The following is a 23,048-nucleotide window of genomic DNA, read 5'->3' as shown; positions in this document are numbered from 1 at the left end:
GGGAAAGAAGCTATGTGCATATATTTGCATATATATTTGCATGTTTATGCAACCACGCTTAAGTTGCAGCCCTCGGGCATGTGCAGTGAGTATCATTGTGGCCTCCGGGGCTTCCAAAGTTGAATAGCCCTGCTCCATGTCATTATCTATATCATTGTTGAAGATATTAAATGGAACCAGCACCAGTACTGAACCCTGCAGGACCCCACTTGACAGGCTTTCCAGCTTGACTGTGAATGACTGATAACTACTGTCTAGGAACAGTTTTCCAACCAGTTATACACCTACCATATAGTACCCCCACCTAGGTTGTATTTCCTCAGTTTGATTATGGGAGGGTCATGCAAGACAATATCAAAAGCCTTGATAAAGTAAAGATTTACTACATTTACTACTTCTCTCCCTTATCCACACGGTTTGTTACTTTGTCAAAGAAAGCTATCAGATGGGTTTGACACTATTTGTTCTTAACAAATCCATGGCAACTGTTACTTATCACCTTATTATCTTCTAGGTGCCCGCAAACAGATTGTTTAATTATCGGCTTTATTATCTTTCCAAATACAAACCAGTCAGCTTAACTTCAGTAATAAACATGTTACATTTCGATTAATCAGCTAATCGAGTAGTTGATGGAATTTCCATCGACTACTCGATTAGTTGATAACGGGGGGCGCTCACGATCTCGTTGCCCCTCTCTCTTTGAAATGCACAATGAGGATTCCTCTCTATGCCTCTTCCTTTGAAATGTACAAGAGCCATGGACAGCTCTATTTCAAAGGGAGAGGAGCAATAGTGAGTCCGGCATGAGCAGGACTGTTTCAATCCCTGCTCGTGCCTTTTCCCCACTGCACTCTGCCTCCCTTGCCCACCGTGGAGACAGTGCTGGTGGGGGGAACCGGCTTTTAAGGCAACAGGTAGCAAGGAGGGCAGCAAGGAGGGTGAAGCGACTAGTCTAGTTCCTAATCGACTACCTGATAAGCATTTGCTTATCGGATAGTTGACTGTTGCTTACATCCCTAGTCTGTAATTCCCCAGGTTGTCTTTAGTTTCCTTTTTATAGATAGGCATTATGTTTTCCCCTTTCCAGTATTCTGGAATTGCTATCTACTCAGTTAGCTCCTTGAGTATCTTAGGACATATTTTATCAGGCCATGGCAATTTGAAAATATCTAACTTGTCTAAATAATTTTTAATTTGTGCTTTCCCTATTTTTGCTCCTGATCCTACCTCATTTTCACTGGCATTCATTAAGTTAGATAGCAAACTGCTACTAAACTTTTTGATAAAACTGAACCAAAAAAGGCAGCTAGCACTAGGGATGTAATAGTGTACTCAATTAACCATTAACCCTAAGCAAAAAGTGTATTGGTTAATGCCACAGACTACATGCATTTCCCTCTCCTCTCCCCCAGCTGCCAGTTAATTTTTTAGCAGGCTGGCCAGCAGCCCGGATCAGTCCTGGCTCATGTTGGGTCCGGGACCTTCCCCTGCTGCGGCTCTGCATTTAAAGTGTATTAGGAGCTGGGTGGGCAGGCAGCTCAGCTCAGTTCCAGCTCGTGCCAGACACCCTGTAGACAGGGGCTACTGTCATTCCGTGCTGCTGCCTCTTTATCAGAGGCAGCAGCCCAGGGCAGCACAGGGCAACAGGCAGCCAGTCTACGAGGGGAGCTGGTTTTTAAACTGGCTCCCCTCAAGGACCAGCTCACGCCTGGCACCCCTCACTGTTGGCTCTGATACAGAGGCAGCAGCACAGAGTGGCAGGGGGCTCCTTGGGAGTGAGGCCAGAGAGCACTGGCTGCCCAAGGGACTATAAAAGAGTCAACTAACTGATAAGAATTCACGAGGCTATTCGACTATTCAATTAAGGATATTTAACATCCTTATCTAGCACTTCTGCTATTTCCATATTTTCTGTTATTGTTCCCACTCATATTGAGTAAGGGGCTTACCTTGTCTTTGGTCTTCCTCTTGTTTCTAATGCATTTGTGGAATGCTTCTAGCTAATTTAATCTAGTTTTGTGCCTTGGCCTTTCTAATTTTGTCTCTATATGCTTGTGTTATTTGTTTATATTCATCCTTTGTAATTTCATCTAGGTTTACATTTTTTGTAAACCTCTTTTTTTGCATTTGAGATAATTGAAGATCTTCTGGTTAAGACAGCGTGGTATCTTGCAATGTTCCCTATCTTTCCTACACAGTGGAATAGTTTGCTCTTGTGTCCTTAATAATATCTCTTTGAAAAACTGCCAACTCACTTCAACTGTTTTTCCCCTTAGACTTGCTTCTCAAGAGATGTTACCTATCAGCTCCCTGAGTTTGCTAAAGTCTGCCTTCTTGAAATCCATTTTCTTTATTGAGTTGCTTTCCCTCTTACCATTCCTTAGAATCATGAACTCTATCATTTCATGAGCACTTTTACTCAAGCTGTCTTCCACTTTCAAATTTTCAAGCAATTTCCCCTTAATAGCTTTCTCCACCTTCTGAAATAAATGGTCTCTAAGAGATTCCAAGAATTGTTGGATAATCTGTGCCCTGCTGAGTTATTTTCCCAACAGATGTTTAGGTAGTTAAAGTCCCTATCACACCAAGTCCTATGCTTTGGGTAATTTTTTTAGTTGTTCGAAAAACGCCTTATCCACCTCTTCTTTCTGGTTAGATGATCTTCAGTCGTGGGTGCCTGGTAGTGTAGGTGGGGGAAGGCATTGCTGCCCCCAGAACTGACCCTCCCTGTGCTTCAGGAGCCAGGGAGGCTGGAGCTGCATGGCCTTCTCCCTCCCCAGTGCTCTGTTCCGGGGAGACTGGGTGTGTGTGTTCGGCTTGCTGCCCAGCCTCCTTCCCCTCCCCATGGGGGGGTGCTCAGCAGAGAGGGTGGGGCTGAGGGGCTTGCCTCCCCCAGACCTAATTGCACTAACCACCCATGTCTTCATTAGACCCCTGCCACGACATTACCCTTATTTATACCCCTTTTATCCTTACCTAGAGTCTTTCCACAAGTCTGTCTCCTATTTCCATCTCAACCTCAGCCCAGACATATACATTTCTGATATATAAAGAAACTCTTCCTCCTCCCTTTTTTCCCTGCTTGTCTTCCCTGAGCAAGTTATATCCTTCAATATCCATATTCCAGTTGTGTGTTATCCTACCAAGTCTTTGCGATGCCCACTATGTCATAGTTGTGTTCATTGACTAGCATTTCTAGTCCTTCCTGCTTATTACCCATACTTCTTGCATTAGTATACAAATGATGCACATTTTATATATGAGGAAACTGCAGTTCACAAAGATTGCCTTAGGCTACCCAGGAAAACTGAAACCAATTTCACCAGCTCAGGGTCTGACCATGGAGGTGTAATAAAGTATGATGTCACACCAGCAGTCAATGATGCCTGGTATACCACTCCCCAGAGGTCTGACACCCCATCCACACTGCTAATACAACACTTGTGCTTATCAAGTAGTGCTCTGATGGGAGCCTGCAAACAGGGAATCGTGTGGTACAAGGTAGATCCAATGGACATTTTGTCTGAGTGCCCGAAATGAGTAAGGGCTTCATGACTGTTGATACCAACTGTTGGCATAGAGTCACCTCTCAGGTTGCCATGATTTTTAAATGTCTATTTCAGATGCTGCTCCCAATGTCCCCTCTAATCTTTTCCATCCATGTGCATATTTTTTTCATCTATGTGTGGAATAAATTGTATGTGCGCTGAGGCATGTGCACGTGTAGTAGAAACACAAAACCTAAGCTGGGGGTGCATTGCTAATCAGCTGGGCAGCATTTGAATCTCTCCTGAGCATCTGCAGAAGTGCCCAGCTTATAGGCTGCGACTCAGTTTTATTTACTTCTCACTGCAGAACACCCACTGGGCCACAAGAGCTGCATGGGAACCTCTGTCCTGCAAAGAGGAGTTGCATGCCACCCAGACTGATTCTTAGGGAGGTCAGGCCATCACAGCCAGAGTTGGGAATGGCTGCACTGGGACCCTACAGAGGCCCAGGGTGCTCCTGCAATCCAAGAAGTTTTATTTCTTCCCACATCACTTTTTCCAGGGTTTCTGATCCCCTAAGCAGATACAGGCCACTTCCATTTGGACTTTTTTATCTTTTGATCCGAGGTGAAAGTAAGGGGTTGCGCCCCGGTGCACTGCTCTGGCAAGAGCCAGCCTGGGGCGAGCTCTTTAAAGAGCGGGCCTAGGGCAGACTCAAGGGCCCCTTACAGACTCTCCCTCCACCCCCTGCCCTGCCTCCTGCCCCCTCTCCACCAACCTCCTGCCCTGAGCCCCTCATACAGCCCAACTCTGACTTCTGCACCTCCCCACGTCCCCAGCCCTGACTCCTGCACCCCCCAGCCTTTGGCCTGGACTCCTGCACCTCCACAAATATTCCCAATCCCCTGATCTGCCTCCTGCATCCCTCCCACACCCTAACCCCATGTCCTGAACTCCTCATGTACCCCAACCCTGACTCCTGCACCTCCACACATCCCCAATTCTGTGTCCTGACTCCTGCATGCCCACACGCCAACCCTCTGCCCTGAACCCTCCGTATTCCATCCCAAACTTAAAATTTTTACAGGTATATTGTATCGCAAAACCCCCCTGCACTGAGGCACCCTCCCGGGGCAAGGGGAGAGTTGTGATAGTACAGTATCTGTACGAAATTTAAGTTACTTTCACCCCTACTTTTGATCAGCTAAAAGCCTCAGGATTTAGTCCTGATTTTCAGAGGAATCTATGTATGATAGTGTAACAAACGGAGGCAAATTTAAGGCCAGAGTGCCCAGGTATTGAGACCACTGGCACACAAGTATTTCCTTGTGAAAGCGCTAGACTATATCATGTCTGTTCCTTTATAGAATGTGTCCCCGCAACTCCAAACCCAGACTTACCAAGAGGAGGCACATCTTTGTTAGACTCCAGAAGAGAAACCCAAATTGGATCAGACAGAAAAAAATCCAACACCACTACTACAGAGACACATAAGCTGCTGCAGAATCCTCCACTACCCCTTCTGTGGCTGAGCCTCAGGAGAAGCAGCTGCAAAGTCAAAAGTCAGCCATCATCTCAGACTGAGAAAAGTCCAGCCTACATGGCCAGCAGATGTGGGTAGGCTGCATCTCTTTGCAAATCCACAGGGACAAATCACACTGATCACTTCTCTATTCTCATTGTTCAGACAGGAGGGGGCTTCACAGGGCCACAGGCACATACAACAGTGAGATATGTTTTCTTGTAGTTTGAGCAGAGGATAGGGAGTCATGAGTCATGAGCTCTGTTCCCAGTTCTGCCTCTGACTCACTGGGTGACAGTGGGCAATTCCCATTAACTTGGCTGCGCCCTCCTACTCTTATTTTACTTTGCTCAGTGCCTGCATTCAAACCATGTCATCATAGATTGTGTTCACTCATCAAGAACAAACTCTTTCTGCCTACCAACAGAATGACAGGCACTGTTGAGGGAAGCCATGCACTGAAAACTCCCTGACTCAGCTACATAGAGGAGACAGCGTATCTTACATCACAGGGCACTGTGGGTATGTCTACACTACCCCCCTAGTTCGAACTAGGGGGGGTAATGTAGTCATACGGAGTTGCAAATGAAGCCCGGGATTTGAATTTCCCGGGCTTCATTTGCATAAAGCCGGCCGGCGCCATTTTTAAATGTCGGCTAGTTCGGACCCCGTGCCGCACGGCTACACGCGGCACGGACTAGCTAGTTAGGATTAGGCTTCCTAATTCAAATCCCGGGCTTCATTTGCAACTCCGTATGACTACATTACCCCCCCTAGTTCGAACTAGGGGGGTAGTGTAGACATACCCTGTGAGCTGAAACTACTGAGATGTATTCCTGGCTCTGTTACTAACTCTGGGTACGTCTACACTTGCTCCCTAGTTTGAGCTAGAGATGCAAATGTAGCCGACCAAAATTGCTAATGAAGCGGGGATTTAAATATCCCACGCTTCATTAGCATAATCTCACCCACGCGTTATTCCACTCAACAGCTGATTCGAACCAGGAAGTTCAAACCCCAAAATATGAGGAGTAATGTTAGTTTGAACCAAGGTGTTTGATTCAAACTAACACGCCTCGGAGCACACTTCCTGGTTTGAATCAGCTGTTGAGTGGAATAACGCGCAGGCGAGATTATGCTAATGAAGCATGAGATATTTAAATCCCCGCTTCATTAGCAATTTCGGTCGGCTACATTTGCATCCCTTGCTCGAACAAGGGAGCAAGTGTAGACGTACCCTCATTGTGCAAGCCACTTAGCCCCCCCCAACCTCCCATGCCTCAGTTTACCCACACAGGAGTGGCAAAGTTACATTCTACGGCTGTATAGTGAGGTCTTCGGATTATAGGCTCCATAAAAAGGCAAAGTATTGGCATTATTACCAGATTCCTGTAGATGTACAGCTGTGGGTTAATGCTAGCATGAGCCCAGTAAGCAAAGCATGCCATCCTGTGATTCCAGTGCTGACCAGCAAGGAAGCTTGCTTTTAACTGCTCATTTCCTCTGTTTTCATTCAGCTTCAAAGGGTATTATAGATCTGTGCCGGGCCTCTTTAACTCTGGGCAACTCTCTGGCACACATCTATACAAAATAAAACCCTATCAGGTACTGGTCAACTAGAAGCGGCTAGCTAGAGGAAACAGCCCTGATAAGTACTGCCCGACAGGTGATCTCACAGACTGTCAGACAAGGCGGATGAATTGATGGACAATGACAACATTGAAACATTCAATGGAATTAATCAGGTTTCAGCGTTGGATTATGCAAGACAGTAGTGAGGGCCAAGCCAACATGCCGCTGAGCCAAAAGACGAGTCTCTGCTCTGCACCTTCCATTCGCGGTGCTCAACTCTATGTCTGGATCCTGTACATCACCTGCTACTCCACAGTGCTCACCTTCAGCAATCCATTTGTTTTAAGGTGGCTCTTGATTTCAGTCATTTCAGATGATTGCTTTCTGGGGCAAGTGCCCCTTAAAACAAATCCGTTTCTCTCCACCTCACCCACAGCTTTGACATTTCAGAGCTCAAGAAAATAAAATGTTTCCGAATCTAATTTTCAGCTTTGGATCTGCAAGACCTAGAGGCAACGCACAAGTAGGAAGAGTTCATTTTGCAAATCCTAGCTGAAAGATGAAAAGAATGGCAGTAGCTGGCTATAAAATCCCTTTGGGAGCCAGAGACTGACTTGCTGGGTAGGAAGTAACCCTCCCCCCTTCCACAAAATATCTGTCTGCTCATTGTCTAACTGTGCCCTAGCTCCCCAGAGATGGAATCTGTTTTCCTGTGGGTTGCAGTACGATTTGCTAAATATATTATGACGCACCATTTGCCTCAGTCCGCAGCACCCAGACCTCTGCGAGGCTTCTCCTCCCCTCTAGGAATTTCACATACAAATCACTGTCAAAATGACAGCATTAGCACAACTGAGTTAAAACAGAGCATTCCTCTTCTTGCTGGCTACAACCTATGGCCCTAATTCTCCTTTATACAATGGCCACTTTACCCTTCTCTGAGTGTTAAAGGGTGAACGTTACCTGTTTTCAAGTCTCTTTACACTGCTACAGCTGTTCCAATGGCCTCATAAATGAGAACCAGACTCTCTATGTTGTGTACTTGAGCACAGGTTTTTAGAAAGCCAGAAGAGTGCCCAATAGGCTCCATATTACTGTAACTGGATTTGGACTTTTTTCCTTAACAGGTACAGCTTCCTGATTCCCCAAGCCCCCTGAGATACGGTTGTAATTTCTTCTTTAAATCATTCATTCAAATGGAAAAAAAAAATATTCAGACAACAAAAGCAAAGCTTTATTGTAGGGCCTAAGAACATAAGAACGGCCGTACTGGGTCAGACCAAAGGTCCATCTAGCCCAGTAGCCTGTCTGCCGACAGTGGCCAGGCACCCGGTGCCCCAGAGAGGGTGCACCGAAGACAATGATCAAGTAATTTGTCTCCTGCCATCCTTCTCCGGCCTCTGACAAACAGAGGCCAGGGACACCATTTCTATCCCCTGGCTAATAGCCTTTTATGGTCCTAACCTCCATGAAATTATCTAGCTTCTCTTTAAACTCTGTTAGGGTACGTCTACACTACAACGTTAATTCGAACTAACTTAGTTCGAATTAGTTAATTCGAACTAAGCTAATTCGAACTAACGCGTCTAGAACTAAAAACTAGTTCGAATTAGCGTTTTGCTAATTCGAACTAGCAAGTCCACATTGAGTGGACCCTGAACAGGGCTTAAGGATGGCCGGAAGCAGTGCCGGCAGGGCATCAGAGAAGAACTTAGAGCGTGGAGATGCTGTCTCAGGCTAGCCGAGGGCTGCGCTTAAAGGGTCCCGACCCCCACCCCGGACAGACAGTTCTAAGGGGTGCCCCGCTTGCAAAGCAGTCCTGGCTTGGATTGCCCGGAGTACCCACACTGGGCACATCACACCACTCGGCCATCAGCCCGGCTGCACTTGCCGCAGGCTGCCATCTGGGGAGAGGGGGCAATCGGGGGGCTGCAGGAGAGCTTCCACCCCCAGAAGCCCACAGAGCCAGCCCAGTCCTCCCCATCGGGGGCTCTTACCCCATTCCTCCCTCACCTCCTTCCACTTACCCTTCCCTAGCCCCCCTTCTTATTGATATACAAAATAAAGATACCGTTTCTTCCAACATTGACTCTGTCTTTATTGAACAAAACTGGGGGAGACTGGGAAAAGGAGGTGGGAGAGGGGAAGAGAAAGGCTGGGAGGGGGGAGGGCAACTAACATGATCAGGGGTTGGGAACAGGTCCCAGATGAAGAGAGGCTACAGAGACTGGGACTGTTCAGCTTAGAAAAGAGGAGTTGGAGCGGGGACAGGATAGAGGTCTCTAAAAGCAGGGGTTTGGTGGAGAGGGTGCATACAGAAAAGTTCTTCATGAGTTCCCATAAAGAAGACTAGAGGACACCAAAGGAAAGGAATGTGTAGCAGGCTTGAAACTAGTAAGAGAAAGTTGTTGTTCTTGACAAAGCAAATAGTTAACCTGTGGAACTCCTTGCTGCAGGAGGCTGTGAAGGCTACAACTAGAACAGAGTTGAAAGGGAAGTGAGATCAAGTCATGGAGGTTGGGTCCATGGAGTAGTCTTAGCCAGGGGGTAGGAGTGGTGTCCCTGCCCAAAGTTTGTGGAAGGCTGGAGAGGGATGGCACGAGACAAATGGCTTGGTCACTGTCTTCGGTCCATCCCCTCCAGGGTCCCTAGGGTTGGCCGCTGTCGGCAGACAGGCTACTGGGCTAGATGGACCTTTGGTCTGACCCAGGACGGCCACTGTAAGCTCAGGGCTCAGGGTCGGGGGTCTCAGTGGACCCCCTTGATTTTCATGCACACCTGCTCCTGGGTGGCCAGGCTGGCAGCTCTCCTGCCCTAGACGGCCACTTTCCTGTGCCTAGTGCGGAGATCGTGGACGAGGTCCACGATGTCCGCACTAGCCCAGGAAGATGCCCGCCTCTTGCGGTCCAGGGCAAGCTCCCGGGAGCCGCCAGCCTGGTCCTGGGAAGAGGGGGTGGGCTGGGGGACATCGGGTGGGTGGCTCTGTGCCGTGCCAGGTGCAGGGTCTGCTGGCTGGGTGCTGGCAGGCTTGCACCTGGCACGGGCACCGTAGCCAGCCCGTGCCCCTTTAAGGGGTCCGGGGCCGGGAGGGGGGCATAGAGTTTCCCTGGTGTTGGCCAGAGTGGCCACCAGGGAACCTGGGGAGGGCTAGCCTCCCACTATTTCGAATTAAGGGGCTACACACCCCTTAATTCGAACTAGTAAGTTTGAACTAGGCTTAATCCTCGTAAAATGAGGTTTTCCTAGTTCGAACTAAGCGCTCCGCTAGTTCGATTCAAATTCGAACTAGCGGAGCGCTAGTGTAGCGGCTATGAATGTTAGTTCGAACTAACGTCCGTTAGTTCGAACTAACATTGTAGTGTAGACATACCCTTATAGTCCTAGCCTTCACAGCCTCCTCTGGCAAGGAGTTCCACAGGCTGACTACACGCTGTGTGAAGAAGAACTTTCTTTTAAACCTGCTACCCATTAACTTCATTTGGTGTCCTCTAGTTCTTCTATTATGGGAACTAATAAATAATTTTTCTTTATTCGCCCTTTCTACACCACTCATGATTTTATAGACCTCTATCATATCCCCCCTCAGTCTCCTCTTTTCTAAACTGAAAAGTCCCAGTCGCTTTAACCTCTCTTCTCTAACATATACTAAATGGTGCATTTATGCCCTGGCAAATATACACACTATTCCTATGCTCAGAACTGAAATGAGATTAGCACTATAAAATGTTTGGGGGAGAGAGCTGACTGCAATTTCAATTTTCAGTTAACGACCCCTGACGGAGATAGACAGGGGAAAAGTTAAGCCCTCACTCTGGGGAAAAGTCAAATTGCGAGTCCTGAGAATATTAGTCGTTTCAATCCTCTAAAGTGCAGTTAGCAAGGTGAAGAGCACTTGTCTCACCCTGGCCTCCCAGAGAAGACAAGTTTTAAGAGGAGCCATGTTCCTTCCTGGGCTACTCTTAAACTAGGAAGACAGGCTAGTATTGGAAGGCTTCAATATCTGAGACATAGGTGAGAGGATTATTCTAAGAGGGGTGGGTGAGATTCTGTGGCCTGCACTGTGCAGGGGGTCAGACTAGATGATCATAATGGTCCCTTCTGACCTTAAAGTCTATGAGTCTATGAGTCTATGAGTCTAGGAGGTGGCAGGGGGTCCTGTTCTGACCCATAGCTAGCAGCGCAAACTGCTGTGACTAACACATCAAAAAATGGAAAACATCTAGCCCAATGACTGTACCAAACAGGGAGCTGGGGGGAGGAAGGGCATGCACATACATCTGCTGTGCTTCCTGTTTTGTGCAATGAAAGATGCTTGTGGGATATAAAAGCGAAAATCTGCCACTACCACCGTTTAACCTCTGTGGGCCCGATTCACCACAACCCTGCGCCAGGCACAGTCACTTAATGCTAGATAAAGGAAGTGCATAGAGGGTGTACAGTGCTACCTCAGGAAGGAAGATGCTTTATTCCACTCACTTTGCACTGGTGAAAATTACAGCATGGAAACAGTGGATTGGGCCCTGTCAAAATGAACTCTCCTGGGGAATTTTCAACGAAGAGAGAGAGAGAGAGACTGTTTCCATTTGCTCCCTCAGGACTGAAGATGAAGGCTGTTGCAAGCTGCCCTGCTGAAATACCACGTGCTGCTTTGGACAGCATGGCCGCACCTGCTTTAGCGATACAGGAAACAGTGGTTTCCGTTTCCACTTAGTGACTCAAGGCAAAATCCTGGTTCCTATGCACAAGGGGAGCTGGGTCTATCTGTGAATAGAGGAATGATATGAGGTGGTGGGGCATTGGGAATCTAACCAGAACACAGGGAATGCTGTGTGAATGCTCAAACAGTCCCTAGAGGCAGAGCTGTGAGAAGTACTGGTGCTGACACAGGGTGCCCTCAGCATTTGATTTAGCGGGTCTTTACTAGACCCGCTAAATCAAACACCAAAAGATCAACCTCCAGCGAGGCAAGTGGAGACATGGCCTTAGGATAGTGTAAATGGGTCACTGTGATCACAATGGCCATGCTCTACAACACACTTGTCCCAACCCAATCCTCTGACCCCATAGAACCATCCTTCCCAGTGCACAACAGAACACAGGGCCTCTGTGCAGTCTCTCCATCTGTGCAGCACACCTGGGCAGGTTCTATTGCTATCCAGGCTTTCCCTGGCTCCTTGCATGGGTAGGATGATTTGGCTCACAAAGCTAGGAAACAAAAGATGGCCCACAAAATGCCTAGAAACTAAAGTATTTTGCAAAAATGTGAAATCCTAGTATGATAGCTCAGGCTGGTTTTAGATGGGCACTGACAGCACAAGCAATGCCAAACTATCACTTTTCATCTTGAAATAAAGCCAAAAGCAGCCTTCAGTCCAAGAGGCTGGGTTCAGACTATTGTTAGCTATCGAAGATGACTAAAATAAGAGAATCCACACACAGGTGTTTTTCAGGGAGTAAATCAACTCAGAAGTCCCTTTTTACAACTTCCCTTTTGATGTATTCAGACTTCTCATTAAAGTTTCATTTATTTCTATATTTTCTCTTGGGAAGGGGGGGCATGTGCATACAAAAGTTTACTTCATAACTTTTGGCCGGCAGCTGCAATAGCAGCTGTCACTGAGGGACAAACTGTGCTTCAGACGAAGTTATTGACTTTACTGAAATTCCTCCATCATTTGAGGAGCAAAGCAGAATTTCCTGCATATAATCTGAAGTCATCTCCCCCTGCTGAGTTCCGTGAAAGCATTTTTAAATTGATTTTTTAAAGATTAACAACATACAGGGACTCCAGGATAACTTGTACCATTTTCAAGGCCTGGAACCCAAAGATCTTTGATATTCTTATCCAAATGATTCATACAACTTAAAAGGAAGAAAAAGAAAAAAGGAAAATAGCTCAAGGGGTAGAAACACTGCTGGCAGCAGCCTGCTGGAATATAGCAGATAACTTACCCAAAGTTTTGGTAATGTGGACAGCTGGGTGTCATAATATGCCAAAGGGAAGAACTGAAGTCAATTTTAATAGAAAAAAATAGAGTTTGGTGTTCAGTAATAAAGCCGGAGGGTTGTGGGGACAGTAGCCATGCCCTGCAACTTACCTGATCCTACCCCAAATCCTTAATATAATTTGCTTAGCTTTGTCTGAACTGTAGGCTTAGGTCATGAAAGACCTCATGCCAGACACTTTTTCTTGATGGTGTTTCTTAAGATTCCTATCACTAATATTTCTCTTACCCTTACTAGCCAGAGGGAAACACCAAATTGTTCCCCCTTCTTGCATCACGCTGCAACAATATTTTTGACTATATTTATTACCCTTCGCAGGATACAACATGTACCAACGGAGTCCCAAGGGAGTAGTTGTTTGACGTACTTTAAGAGACGTATGACCCAAATTCTGGGACTTTTGAATACTCCCACCAGCTAAGAGTCATGATCCCGTTGTCCTGCAGTTCAGCATGTATTATGTAATCTCGTCACAGGGGTTAAGTGCGCTGCTCCCCAGCGTCCTATTCCCACATGCGCAATCTGTCAGAGTGGATTGCACTAAAAGATAGTGGGTTAAAGTTATGGGGCCAAGTCTTACAGCCCTTACCAAGTGCTAGCTTCCACTGATTCCTGTGGGAGTCTAGCACAGGTGCTGCTCTCCCCGGCAGACACTGCATGCCCATACATCACTGAAGAAGCTAACGTGTGCATGGATTTTTATGTGTATTTTATCCCCTCTAAGCCTTCTAAGCTGGTATCCCCCGAGAGTGCTCCTCTTACTCATGCCCAGCAATCCGAGAGAGAGGACTCAATTCAAAGGAGAGCACTCACATATCGGTCATAACATCTGAAGGGCAGGGGTGGGAAGCCTGAATTCAAATCCCACCCTCAAGCTAATACCTCAGCCCGCTACCAGCACATTCTCAGGCCATACAGAAGGATTCGTTTGAAGGAATCAATTGAATGGCAATGTTGGGTCCCGTGGCATAACATTTATCACCCATTACAGAGCTGATTTCTGCAATGGTCCGAACTAAGCTACTTGCATGGATGGCCTCTGGCATGCTCCAAAGCTTGTACAGTGCAGTGTGCCCTTCCAGGACCATGACGTTAGGTCTGAGAGCCTATAAAACCAGGCTTCTGTCTGGCCAGAGGGCTATGTTCTCGCATACATATTACTTGCTTACTAAGGGATTTTGCCCTTCACTTGTCTCCTCTTGCACATTTCCACAGTGCCTTGACTGTCCTCACAGAAGCACAGGCTACTGCTGCATTGGAAGCGTCACCTGGTTCTACTGCATTTGATCATTTGCCCCCTCCCACTGGATTTGAATCCTGGGACTGACGCTGTTTTACCAGCTTAGGGCTCACTTCCACCTAGTTCCAGCTCCAGGCCTGCCTGCTTTATTTGCTCTACATTGCAGTTTAGACAGCACTAGAAGCCCAAATTATTTTGGAAGCTCCTCAAATAAACAGACGAGCAGAAAAATGCCAAGTAAATAAGTATCCTGTCCAGGGACTGGAAAAGAGAGTGTGCATCTAGCAGCACAATCAGTACTGTGCTCACTTACCTAATCACTGGTTCTGGTATTGCCTCTGCGCCCGCTGGGACCTGGACTCCTTTCTCCCACTCCTGCCTCCAGGGATCAGCCAGTATATAGAACTCATCTGGACTCAACTGGTGTGAGTCAGGGATCTTCATGGCTGTTATCAGATCAGTACGAAAAACCTACAGCAAAAGACAATGAGACGGCCTTAAGTGACTCTGCAGAGATGAGATATTGCACGGGGGCATTCGCATTCCCCTGGCAAGCTGGTGTTTGTGTTTCTGCTGTCTTCAGGGATTTCCCAACAGGACAGTCATGCCAGGCTTGAGAAAAGAGAGGGACCCACCTGAGGCAGGTGAAGAACAAGTAAATTCCTGGTCACACATGAGGATATAGCATCAGAACTTCTGTTTTCCCCCACACAAATTTCCCCTCAATCTGACACAAGTACTTGGAGGGAGGGTCCTTTGTATTACAACCAAGGGAGCCGACAACCAACACAGTCCCGTGGATAAAGGTGGGGGAGGGCGGCTCTGTGCTCCTGGAAGGGCCTAGGGTGGAAGGAATGGGACTAGGGGCAGCCAGTCCACTACGCTACCCAGAATGCAGTGCTCCCTCCCCAGCCCTGAGAGTTGCATGGCGTGCACTGTGCAGAGCACCAGGGGCGATTTAAAGGGCCTGGGGCCCTGACCACATCTGCTGCCGCAGTAGCAACAACCGTGGCCAGGATCCCTGAGTCCCTTTGAATCACCAGGTCCAGAGGCGACTGCCCTTTTTGTCATTCCCGTGCCCCGGTGGGCCTACTTACAACGCAAGGGCTTCCAAGAACATTTCCTATCTTCAGCTCAGCTTCCCCTTCACTTAGGGCGAGTGCTAGGGGGACAGACTCTTGGAGGGCCTGCTCAAAGAACAGGACTGAACGCCACGGCTCTCACAGAGTGTCTCTTCATTTCCTGAGTCTCTCACATTATTTTACTTTCCTGGTATTCACACTCTCAGAGAGGGGAAGTTGCTGACTGCAACTGATTGCCGAGTCATCTCTGCTTAAAGATGCTGAGACAAAACGATCCAGGGAATTCTGGTCTTTCCACGGGGAGGTCTCATTGTTTCTGAGCAGGTTCAGATCCTGGAACTTGGTGGTTTAGATGAACATGGACCACAATCACCAGAAGAGAATGCAGGGGAGAGAGAGGGAACAAACTACAGACTATTCTGCTCTCCAGGAGCAGAAGTCTGTCAGCATGGGAGGTGCAGGTAACTATCAGATGGGACTTCATGCACTTAGAATATCAAATCGTGATGACCAGCACATCTGGCCTATATGAGTAGGGAATATCACTTCAGAGGGGTTTTTTTCTCAGAAAAATGGCGCTTTTTCATAAAAAACTTCGCTTACGTCCACCCTGCAATCACATTAAAAAAAATCAAAAGAAGAGAGGGTTTTTTTCCAACATTGGTAAACCTCTTTCTACAAGGCAGAAACCTTTTTCTGGAAGAGCTCTTTTAGAACAAGGCATGTGTGGACGGAGAAGAGGGAGTTCTTTCAAAGGAAGAGAAAAGAGGAAAAAGTACAGGTGCCCTGGTGGCCACTCCATCCATAGTAATCACATCTTACATGTGAGATAGCGTCCAATCAATATGGACGCTATCTTTCAAAAAAGCAGATTGCTTTTTCAATGCTCTTTTGCACTGTGGACACTCTCTTTTGGAAGAAGTTTTTTCGGAAGATCTCTTCCGGAAAAGCTTCTTCCAAAAGAAGCCTGCAGTCTAGATGTAGCCTGGGATTCACTTTCTTTTTTTCTCTTCCTCCTGCTGTGTTAAGCATTTGTCAGATTAGATTAAAATAGCAGCAAATATCTTGATATGTAAACATATTGGGCATGACTGTTATCTGACCTACACAGGTGTAAATCAAGAGTAACTCCATTTTACATGAGTGTGGATTGGGTACATGTGACAGTCAGGCTTTATACTTCAATCAATGCTGGGGAAAAGATTGCTAATGTAAAGAAGGGTAAAATAAAGGGTGTATTATTATCCTCCAGGAGATATGTGGATTTAACATATTCATGCAAACATCTACTTTGAGCTCAACACAAAATACAATGACTTTGTTTTTTCATTGCACTCAACGTTCTAGAGGCATGTTGGTGTCTTTCTTCTTGAATGGCTGATACAGATAAAATTGTAGTGAATATCACCCAGTCACCCCGATTCCCATGCAGGTTTTAGTTTTTATTATCTGCTACAAATGCAGAGAAATCAGCAAAATTCTTCTAGGATCTGCCTTTGGAAACTGCTCCTTTCAGGGTACAACACAATTCTCATACAAAATACTCTGGGTCTTTTTTTCTAAAACTCGTGAGTGTTAAAACATAGTCAGAGCAGCTCCTGCAAATGCAGAGGAACTTAAGAACAGCCAGATTTTTTGACTCTGACCTTGCTCCCATTTCAGAAGTAAACACAGCATTACCAGTGAACTCTGCAACACAGAAATTCAGGGACACGCTGAAAAACAATGGGCTGAGCTACATTCAGCATCGTTAAAGGAAAACTCCTGTGTTAATTATAAATCTTAATGGGCAAGACAAATAGTTTATAAGGGGGTGAAATAGCTGACCCTCACTGTGTGTACCTGGGGAGAAAAGGTGTAAGGAATCATTCAGAGGTTATCTCTAATTTCAATCCCAGAGAGCAACACCTGGGGTGCAAGCCCCCAAAAGAACAGCAGGAAGAGTGTGGGAAAACTTTCTACCTCCAGCCACTCCAATCCCACAACTTTTTTCAAAAACATTGCATGTACTTTTTTTTTAATGAGGGTTTCCCCCTGCATTGCCTGGATATTAAAAAGCTGTGTGACTCATTTACCTTGGACTCCTAAGAAATACTACCTTTGGAAAAAGACTAAATCTGGGAAATTTCATCCCATAATGTGATTATTTCAGAAAGCTGCAAATGGCTGAGAACAGAGTCTGTACCCATAACTAGGATAGTCACTGCTCCTGCTTCCCGTTACATATTTGGGGTCAATGGACACATGAATCCAAATTCCTAAGAATTCTGGTCTGGGAAGCTTGAGTATTGAAACCTGCCCCTGGATTTCTGATTCCAAACTTAGCTTCTGACTTGGCAACTGAGAAGATTTTGTCCCATGGCGGAAACCTTGTGAGATTCCTGCTATTTGGGGCCGAGATGTCACAAGAGCCACTCATAAGCTTTGCTATCAAGAAAGACATTTGAGGTGGCTGGTGTCCTCATGTTCTCCAGGAGGAAGATCATGTTCTTCCTGTCCTGATCCTCCCTTCCCCTTCCTCCCCCCCTACCAAAAGCAGCAAGGATCGCTGACATTCTGGGTTTACGCTGGTGTAACTGAGACCAGGATCTGTCTCACAAAGTATCAGAAGCTTTGATCAGACTATCCTAAATGCTCTGCAGTGTTACTGTCCAGAGATCCCAAAGGAGTAGATGAAGATGGGCCAGATATTCAGCTGACATAAATCTTTATATGCCGGTTTACACCAGCTAGGGTTCTGGCCTTCTGTTTTCAGTATCTCTAGTAATAAAAAGCGAAGGAAGAAAATGGAAATTTATTCCAGAATATGACCAGACTGCTTTTTAAGGTTTTCTTTGAAATGTCAGCAACACTTCTGAAATTGACGAGCTTGCAATTGTTGGTCTTAATTGCTAACGGTTATTGGAGGACTCACATGTTAAGAACAATACCTGGCCCATCTTGGGGCTCACTAACAGCACGCCGGTTTGCTGGAAATGCAAAGGAATGACTAGGTTATAAAGCTGTTTCACACTTTAATATTCTGTCTGGCTTCCCAAAGGGATGGCTATTGTTTATAGTCTTGGGGAAAAATAGCTTGTTTAGTGAACAGGAAAAAAATCAAAGTAAATGGTGGTATACATGCCTGCCTACATGGCCAGAGCCTGCAGCCGAACACACTCTGATTCTCACTGACCCATTAAACTGCTCAACTGGGCCCCTCCTCTCGGAGAATTCTCCAGCCCTGGGATAATGATTTTGCTCATCTCCCCTTCCCATTTTGCCCCTGGACCAACTGAGGTTTCACTGTAGGGGAAAAAATAATTCCATAAAACAGATTGTGGTAAATAAGGTTTTTCTTCCAGGGGATTGCCTGACAGCAACGATTTAACTAGAGCTACCCTGTCTCTTGGAGAATAAAGAACCATTTGTAAATGAAAATGGATGATTTCTCCTTTTCTCCACCATCTGTTATTACTCAAATAATAACCCACAATACCAGCAATAATACCCAGACACCAGCAAGCCCTAATCAATCTGTCTCAGGCTACTTCTGCATTACCTTATGTGAGGCTGGGATGGATCAGGTGTTTTCTTCAGATGCTGTTTAATCTGTTCTCAGTGCTTATTCTCAAACTAACTATTGCTTGGCATGAACTGTAATGAATGATTCCAGGATGGCTTCACACTTTCAATACAAAGATCAAATGTCCTGGAGGGTATTTTGGAAACCAAATCAGATACTATATAGGAAAATAGACATTAACCCCTAACTGAGACTCAGTATTTAGGTCAGTTCATTTAATCCTGAGAGCCTCAGCTGATAACCCAATTAGAGCTAAATACAAATACATAAACAACCTTTTCTATATTGCTACCTCTTTGAACAGCAGCAGCAACCTTCCCCTGCTGCATTTGTTTGGAGACATTTTTGGCCACATTTATAGAGAGTTAAATGGAACTGCCCAGACCCAGTCTGGCTGCATCTTCCAATAAAAACATAATTAACAGCCTACATGTTATATAGTCAGAGCAAAGCTGGGTTTGAGAAAGGTCAAGTTCCTTGAAGTCTCCATGTGCCAATATAAATTAATTGTTAAGAACACTGCAGTAATATTTTATGATGCTGCTAGCCTGAAAAATTAAAATAACATTAAGATAAATGCTAAATAAACATAAGAAGTAATGTGAAAAAGATGTCACAGGCCTTACAGTTTTCCATCCTTGAATACCAAGCAACATGAAGGCTGACAAAAAATAAATAAACCTATTGCTGCTCTAATGCATGTGCTAAAACACAATGTATGTATATGCCCTTTTAGTGATAGATCTGAAGTCCCCAATGTCACCATTCACACTGAAAAGCTGTTTATGTTACTCAGTAGCACCAAGTGGCTATTTCCAAAGGCTATAAAGCAAACAGGATTCAGTATCAACCTGAACATTTTATTTTGCCAGCTGGCTAGTCCATTAGGACAAGGAATAATTCTATTTGGGTATGTCTACACTGCATTCCTCTTTTAGAGAGAGGAACGCAAATGTAGCTGAGCAAAATTGCAAATGAAGCGCAGATTTGAATTTCCCACCCTTCATTTGCATAATCGCTTCCGGGCACTATTTCGAAATACCCTATTTCAAAAAAAGAAATGCTGTCTAGATGCGGTTATTTCGAAACAAAACTCTTCTTTCGAAATTACCTTTACTCCTTATAAAATGAGGATCCAAACACCAGGTCCCACTTAGACTCAACTGAAAAGCTTAAGTGGGATTCATGATCTTGTGCTGGCCTTCAGCAATTTCACCTTCTGAGAATCTCAGGTGAAGAACAAATTGATACTTGATAACAAGCAGGACAACAGCAAGAGATATGCAGAGCCAAGTTTTTCTCTTTGAAACAGTTGCTAACTTTGTCTGAAGTCTGTCTCAGAGGCACTGCCTGCCTTTTAGATCGCTGCTGGCTTACTGAAGTGTGCGTTCAGCTACTCGACCTCGTCAAATCAGTACTTTCAGCCTCTTCCTCCTGGTGCTCCATCCACCCACATCAGCTACTTGGGGATGATACTGACTTCAAAGACCTGCTTGTATAAGTAATCACAAACATGACATCACTCCTTCATGATGTGCAAATAATGAGAATCTGCCTAGGAATTTTCTGGCTCAGCAGTCAAACGCAGGACAAAACACTGCTGAGAAAAACACAGCTCATGTGGAAATTCAAGAATGTTTTCTTCCTCCCAATTACTTTTTTTATTGCAGTATGATTGTGCAATTACACTAACCTGTCATGGACGCAGAATTACCAGGACCCCAGCTCCAACATGTCTGCAGCATCACCCAGGGTATGTCTACACTACCCTCCTAGTTCGAACTAGGAGGGTAATGTATGCATACCGCACTTGCTAATGAAGCCCGGGATTTGAATTTCCCGGGCTTCATTAGCATAAGCGGGGAGCCGCCATTTTTAAATCCCCGCTGCTTCGAACCCCGTGTAGCGCGGCTACACGGGGCTCGAACTAGGTAGTTCGGACTAGGGTGCCTATTCCGAACTACCGTTACTCCTCGTGAAACGAGGTGTACCGGTAGTTCGGAATAGGCACCCTAGTCCGAACTACCCAGTTCGAGCCCCGTGTAGCCGCGCTACACGGGGTTCGAAGCAGCGGGGATTTAAAAATGGCGGCTCCCCGCTTATGCTAATGAAGCCCGGGAAATTCAAATCCCGGGCTTCATTAGCAAGTGCGGTATGCCTACATTACCCCGCTAGTTCGAACTAGCGGGGTAGTGTAGACATACCCCCAGGGATTTTAGTTTTCTCTTGGGAAACCACCCTTACATTTTTTCTGTCCGCAACTGACAAGTGCGGAGTCAGAACTCAGAGTTACAGGATTCATTGAGGATTGTTGTAAGAAGGCAAACTGAGATTGCCAGTGGAAATGCCAACTGTGACAGTGACATTAGGATATGGACATCTGTCTAACAATAACTAGACTAACTCCACCAAATCCCAGCACATAAGCCAGAGAACTGTTACCTCAAGGCAATTTTGGCCACTCCCAATCACTTGATTTAAACTGGTGATTTAGAAGCAAAAAGTTCCACATCTCCTCATCATCTTTCTTGACAACTTAACCCCATAGAGAAACTATTCCAAGTAATTACCTCTGCCATCAGTATAAAAGTTACGTATCATCTGATATTTAGAGGTGCAACAGATCACGAGTTCAACTGTGCTGTGTTGATTAGTCTCTTAATTAACAGAAAGATTAAAAAAAGACTAGGCTAAGTTATAAGGAATATTTAATGCTTTAAAAATAAAAGATTCAATTATAAAATTAAAAATATTGTTGCAGAAAGGGAAGACTATGGAGCTGATGGTCTCACTCTGGTTTTACCCTGAGCTACTAACTCCATTGACATGAGAGAGTTACTTTGGATTTACACCATATAAAAGAATGCGCTACGGCCTGATCTCTGCTACAGTGGAAGGTCAAATTAAGATACGCAACTCCAGCTACCATAATTACTTAGCTGAAGTCAACGTATCTTAAAATGTGTTTCCACACTGTCCGCACAGCAGGTGGTCGATGGGAGTCAACAGTCCCATCAGTTTCCCCTACTTCTTGTGAGTAGCAGGAGTAGCAGTGCTGACGGGGCGCCCTCTGAGTTCGATTTAGTGGAGCCTTCACACACTGCTCCCGCCCCCAGCACAATTCCATTGGCCGGTTTCCATTGGCCACTGGGAACTTCCTGTTGTTAACAGGAAGCTTGCGAACCACCCTTCCCCCTTCCCCTCAGGCTTGTAGCTGTTCAAAAACCACATGGCCCCTACAGTCAGTGTGGGGTGGGGCAGGCAGGGAGGTCTCCTTTAGAAGGCTTCTGGCTGGGAGTCAAGCAGGTAAGTCCCCCAGCTACAGCCTGCCTCTGGCACTCCAACCCCTCTGCCCTGCTACCCCACATAACCCAAACCCTCTGCCCCCTCCTGCCCCCATATACCCTCCCAGATCCTACACCCCAATCTCCTGCCCCAGGTCAGAGCTCAAATCCTCTGTCCCTCCTTCTGCACCCATATCCCCTCCCAGGTCATGCACTCCATTCCCCTAACCCAGATCACAACCCAAACCCTCTGCCCCCTCCTGCACCCCAATCCCCTGCTCCAGATCCCAATTGAAACCCTCTGCCCCCTAATCCCCTGCTCTAGTTGACAGCTCAGATCTCTATGGCCTAGTCCCCTAACCCAGATCACAACTGCCCACCCCTGGTATGGACTAACTACACACAGCAAAAGCAGGGAGACCTCTGAGACCTTCGTTCCATCTGGGTCTCAAAGGTCTCATAGTGAGGGGAGAGGGGGGCTGTTGCTCAGCTTAGTATCCTCCTAACCGCAGCAATAGCATGAGAGCCCCTTGCCCGCCAGGCAGACAGGCTGTGCCCCAGGACGGGTGGTGGGACTGGCTGGGGGGGCCGCTGGCAGTAGCAGGAAGGGCCCAAGAGTGTAGATTTTTCCCTCCCCTCTCCACAGCTGAGGTGAGTGCTCCACTCCTTGCCCTTTGCTGCCAGGATACATAGGAGTTGCTGCAAGAGGGGCCACTGCTGCTCTAGCGGGGTCTGTTGCTCAGCCACAGCCTCTGCCCATCCACCCCCACTTCTGAGGAGTGATTCCCCCTTCACTGTTGTCACCTCAGTCCCACATGCAAGTCCCATAGGAAGTGAGGGGACCAACGGGGTGATGTCAGGTCCTGCTGAGGCTTTCTCAGAGAGGGCAAGAGGATCCAAGCAGACTTGGAAATGCCTCTGACGCTCCTACGCTTTTCACAAAGCCGCCGCTCTGTATCGGATCCCTCAGGCCTTGCCCTCAGAGGAAACCTGCACAACAGCTTCAAAAAAACGCACCTGGGAACTTACATTCATACCTTTGCTAGATGCTACAAAATATGAGCAGACTCTCTGGATTTATGATTCATTACAACAATATGTGGTCCCTTTAACTAGCACATGACTGGGGAGTTGTTAAGGAGCCACTTCACCTTAAGTGGTCATTTGAAAAATGTGTTAACTATTTATGCTAAAACCATCTGTTCCATTTTCTATTTGACAGTATCAGAGGGGTAGCTGTGTTAGTCTGAATCTGCAAGAACGAGAAGTCCTGTGGCACCTTATAA

At 46.3% G+C, this 23,048-nt stretch overlaps 1 protein-coding gene across 6 annotated transcripts in view; it reads right to left on the bottom strand.

Annotated features, from left to right (window-relative positions):
• JADE2 (jade family PHD finger 2) overlaps window positions 1-23,048 on the bottom strand; it is a 183,564-nt gene that overhangs the window by 115,555 nt on the left and 44,961 nt on the right. For 5 of the 6 annotated variants that reach the window (XM_014570002.3, XM_006116052.4, XM_006116053.4 and 2 more), the window contains exon 4: window positions 14,145-14,302. In XM_014570002.3, coding sequence (XP_014425488.1) covers window positions 14,145-14,302 — 158 coding nt within the window. Of the gene's footprint in view, window positions 1-4,891; window positions 5,548-14,144; window positions 14,303-23,048 lie in introns of those variants that run through there. The other variant, XM_075900396.1, reaches the window with a different exon arrangement.

The sequence above is a fragment of the Pelodiscus sinensis genome, chromosome 17, assembly GCF_049634645.1.
Source record: "Pelodiscus sinensis isolate JC-2024 chromosome 17, ASM4963464v1, whole genome shotgun sequence".
Taxonomy (NCBI): domain Eukaryota; kingdom Metazoa; phylum Chordata; order Testudines; family Trionychidae; genus Pelodiscus; species Pelodiscus sinensis.
The sequence above is the reverse complement of the archived record's forward strand: the minus strand, read 5'-3'. Positions and strand labels throughout refer to the sequence as shown.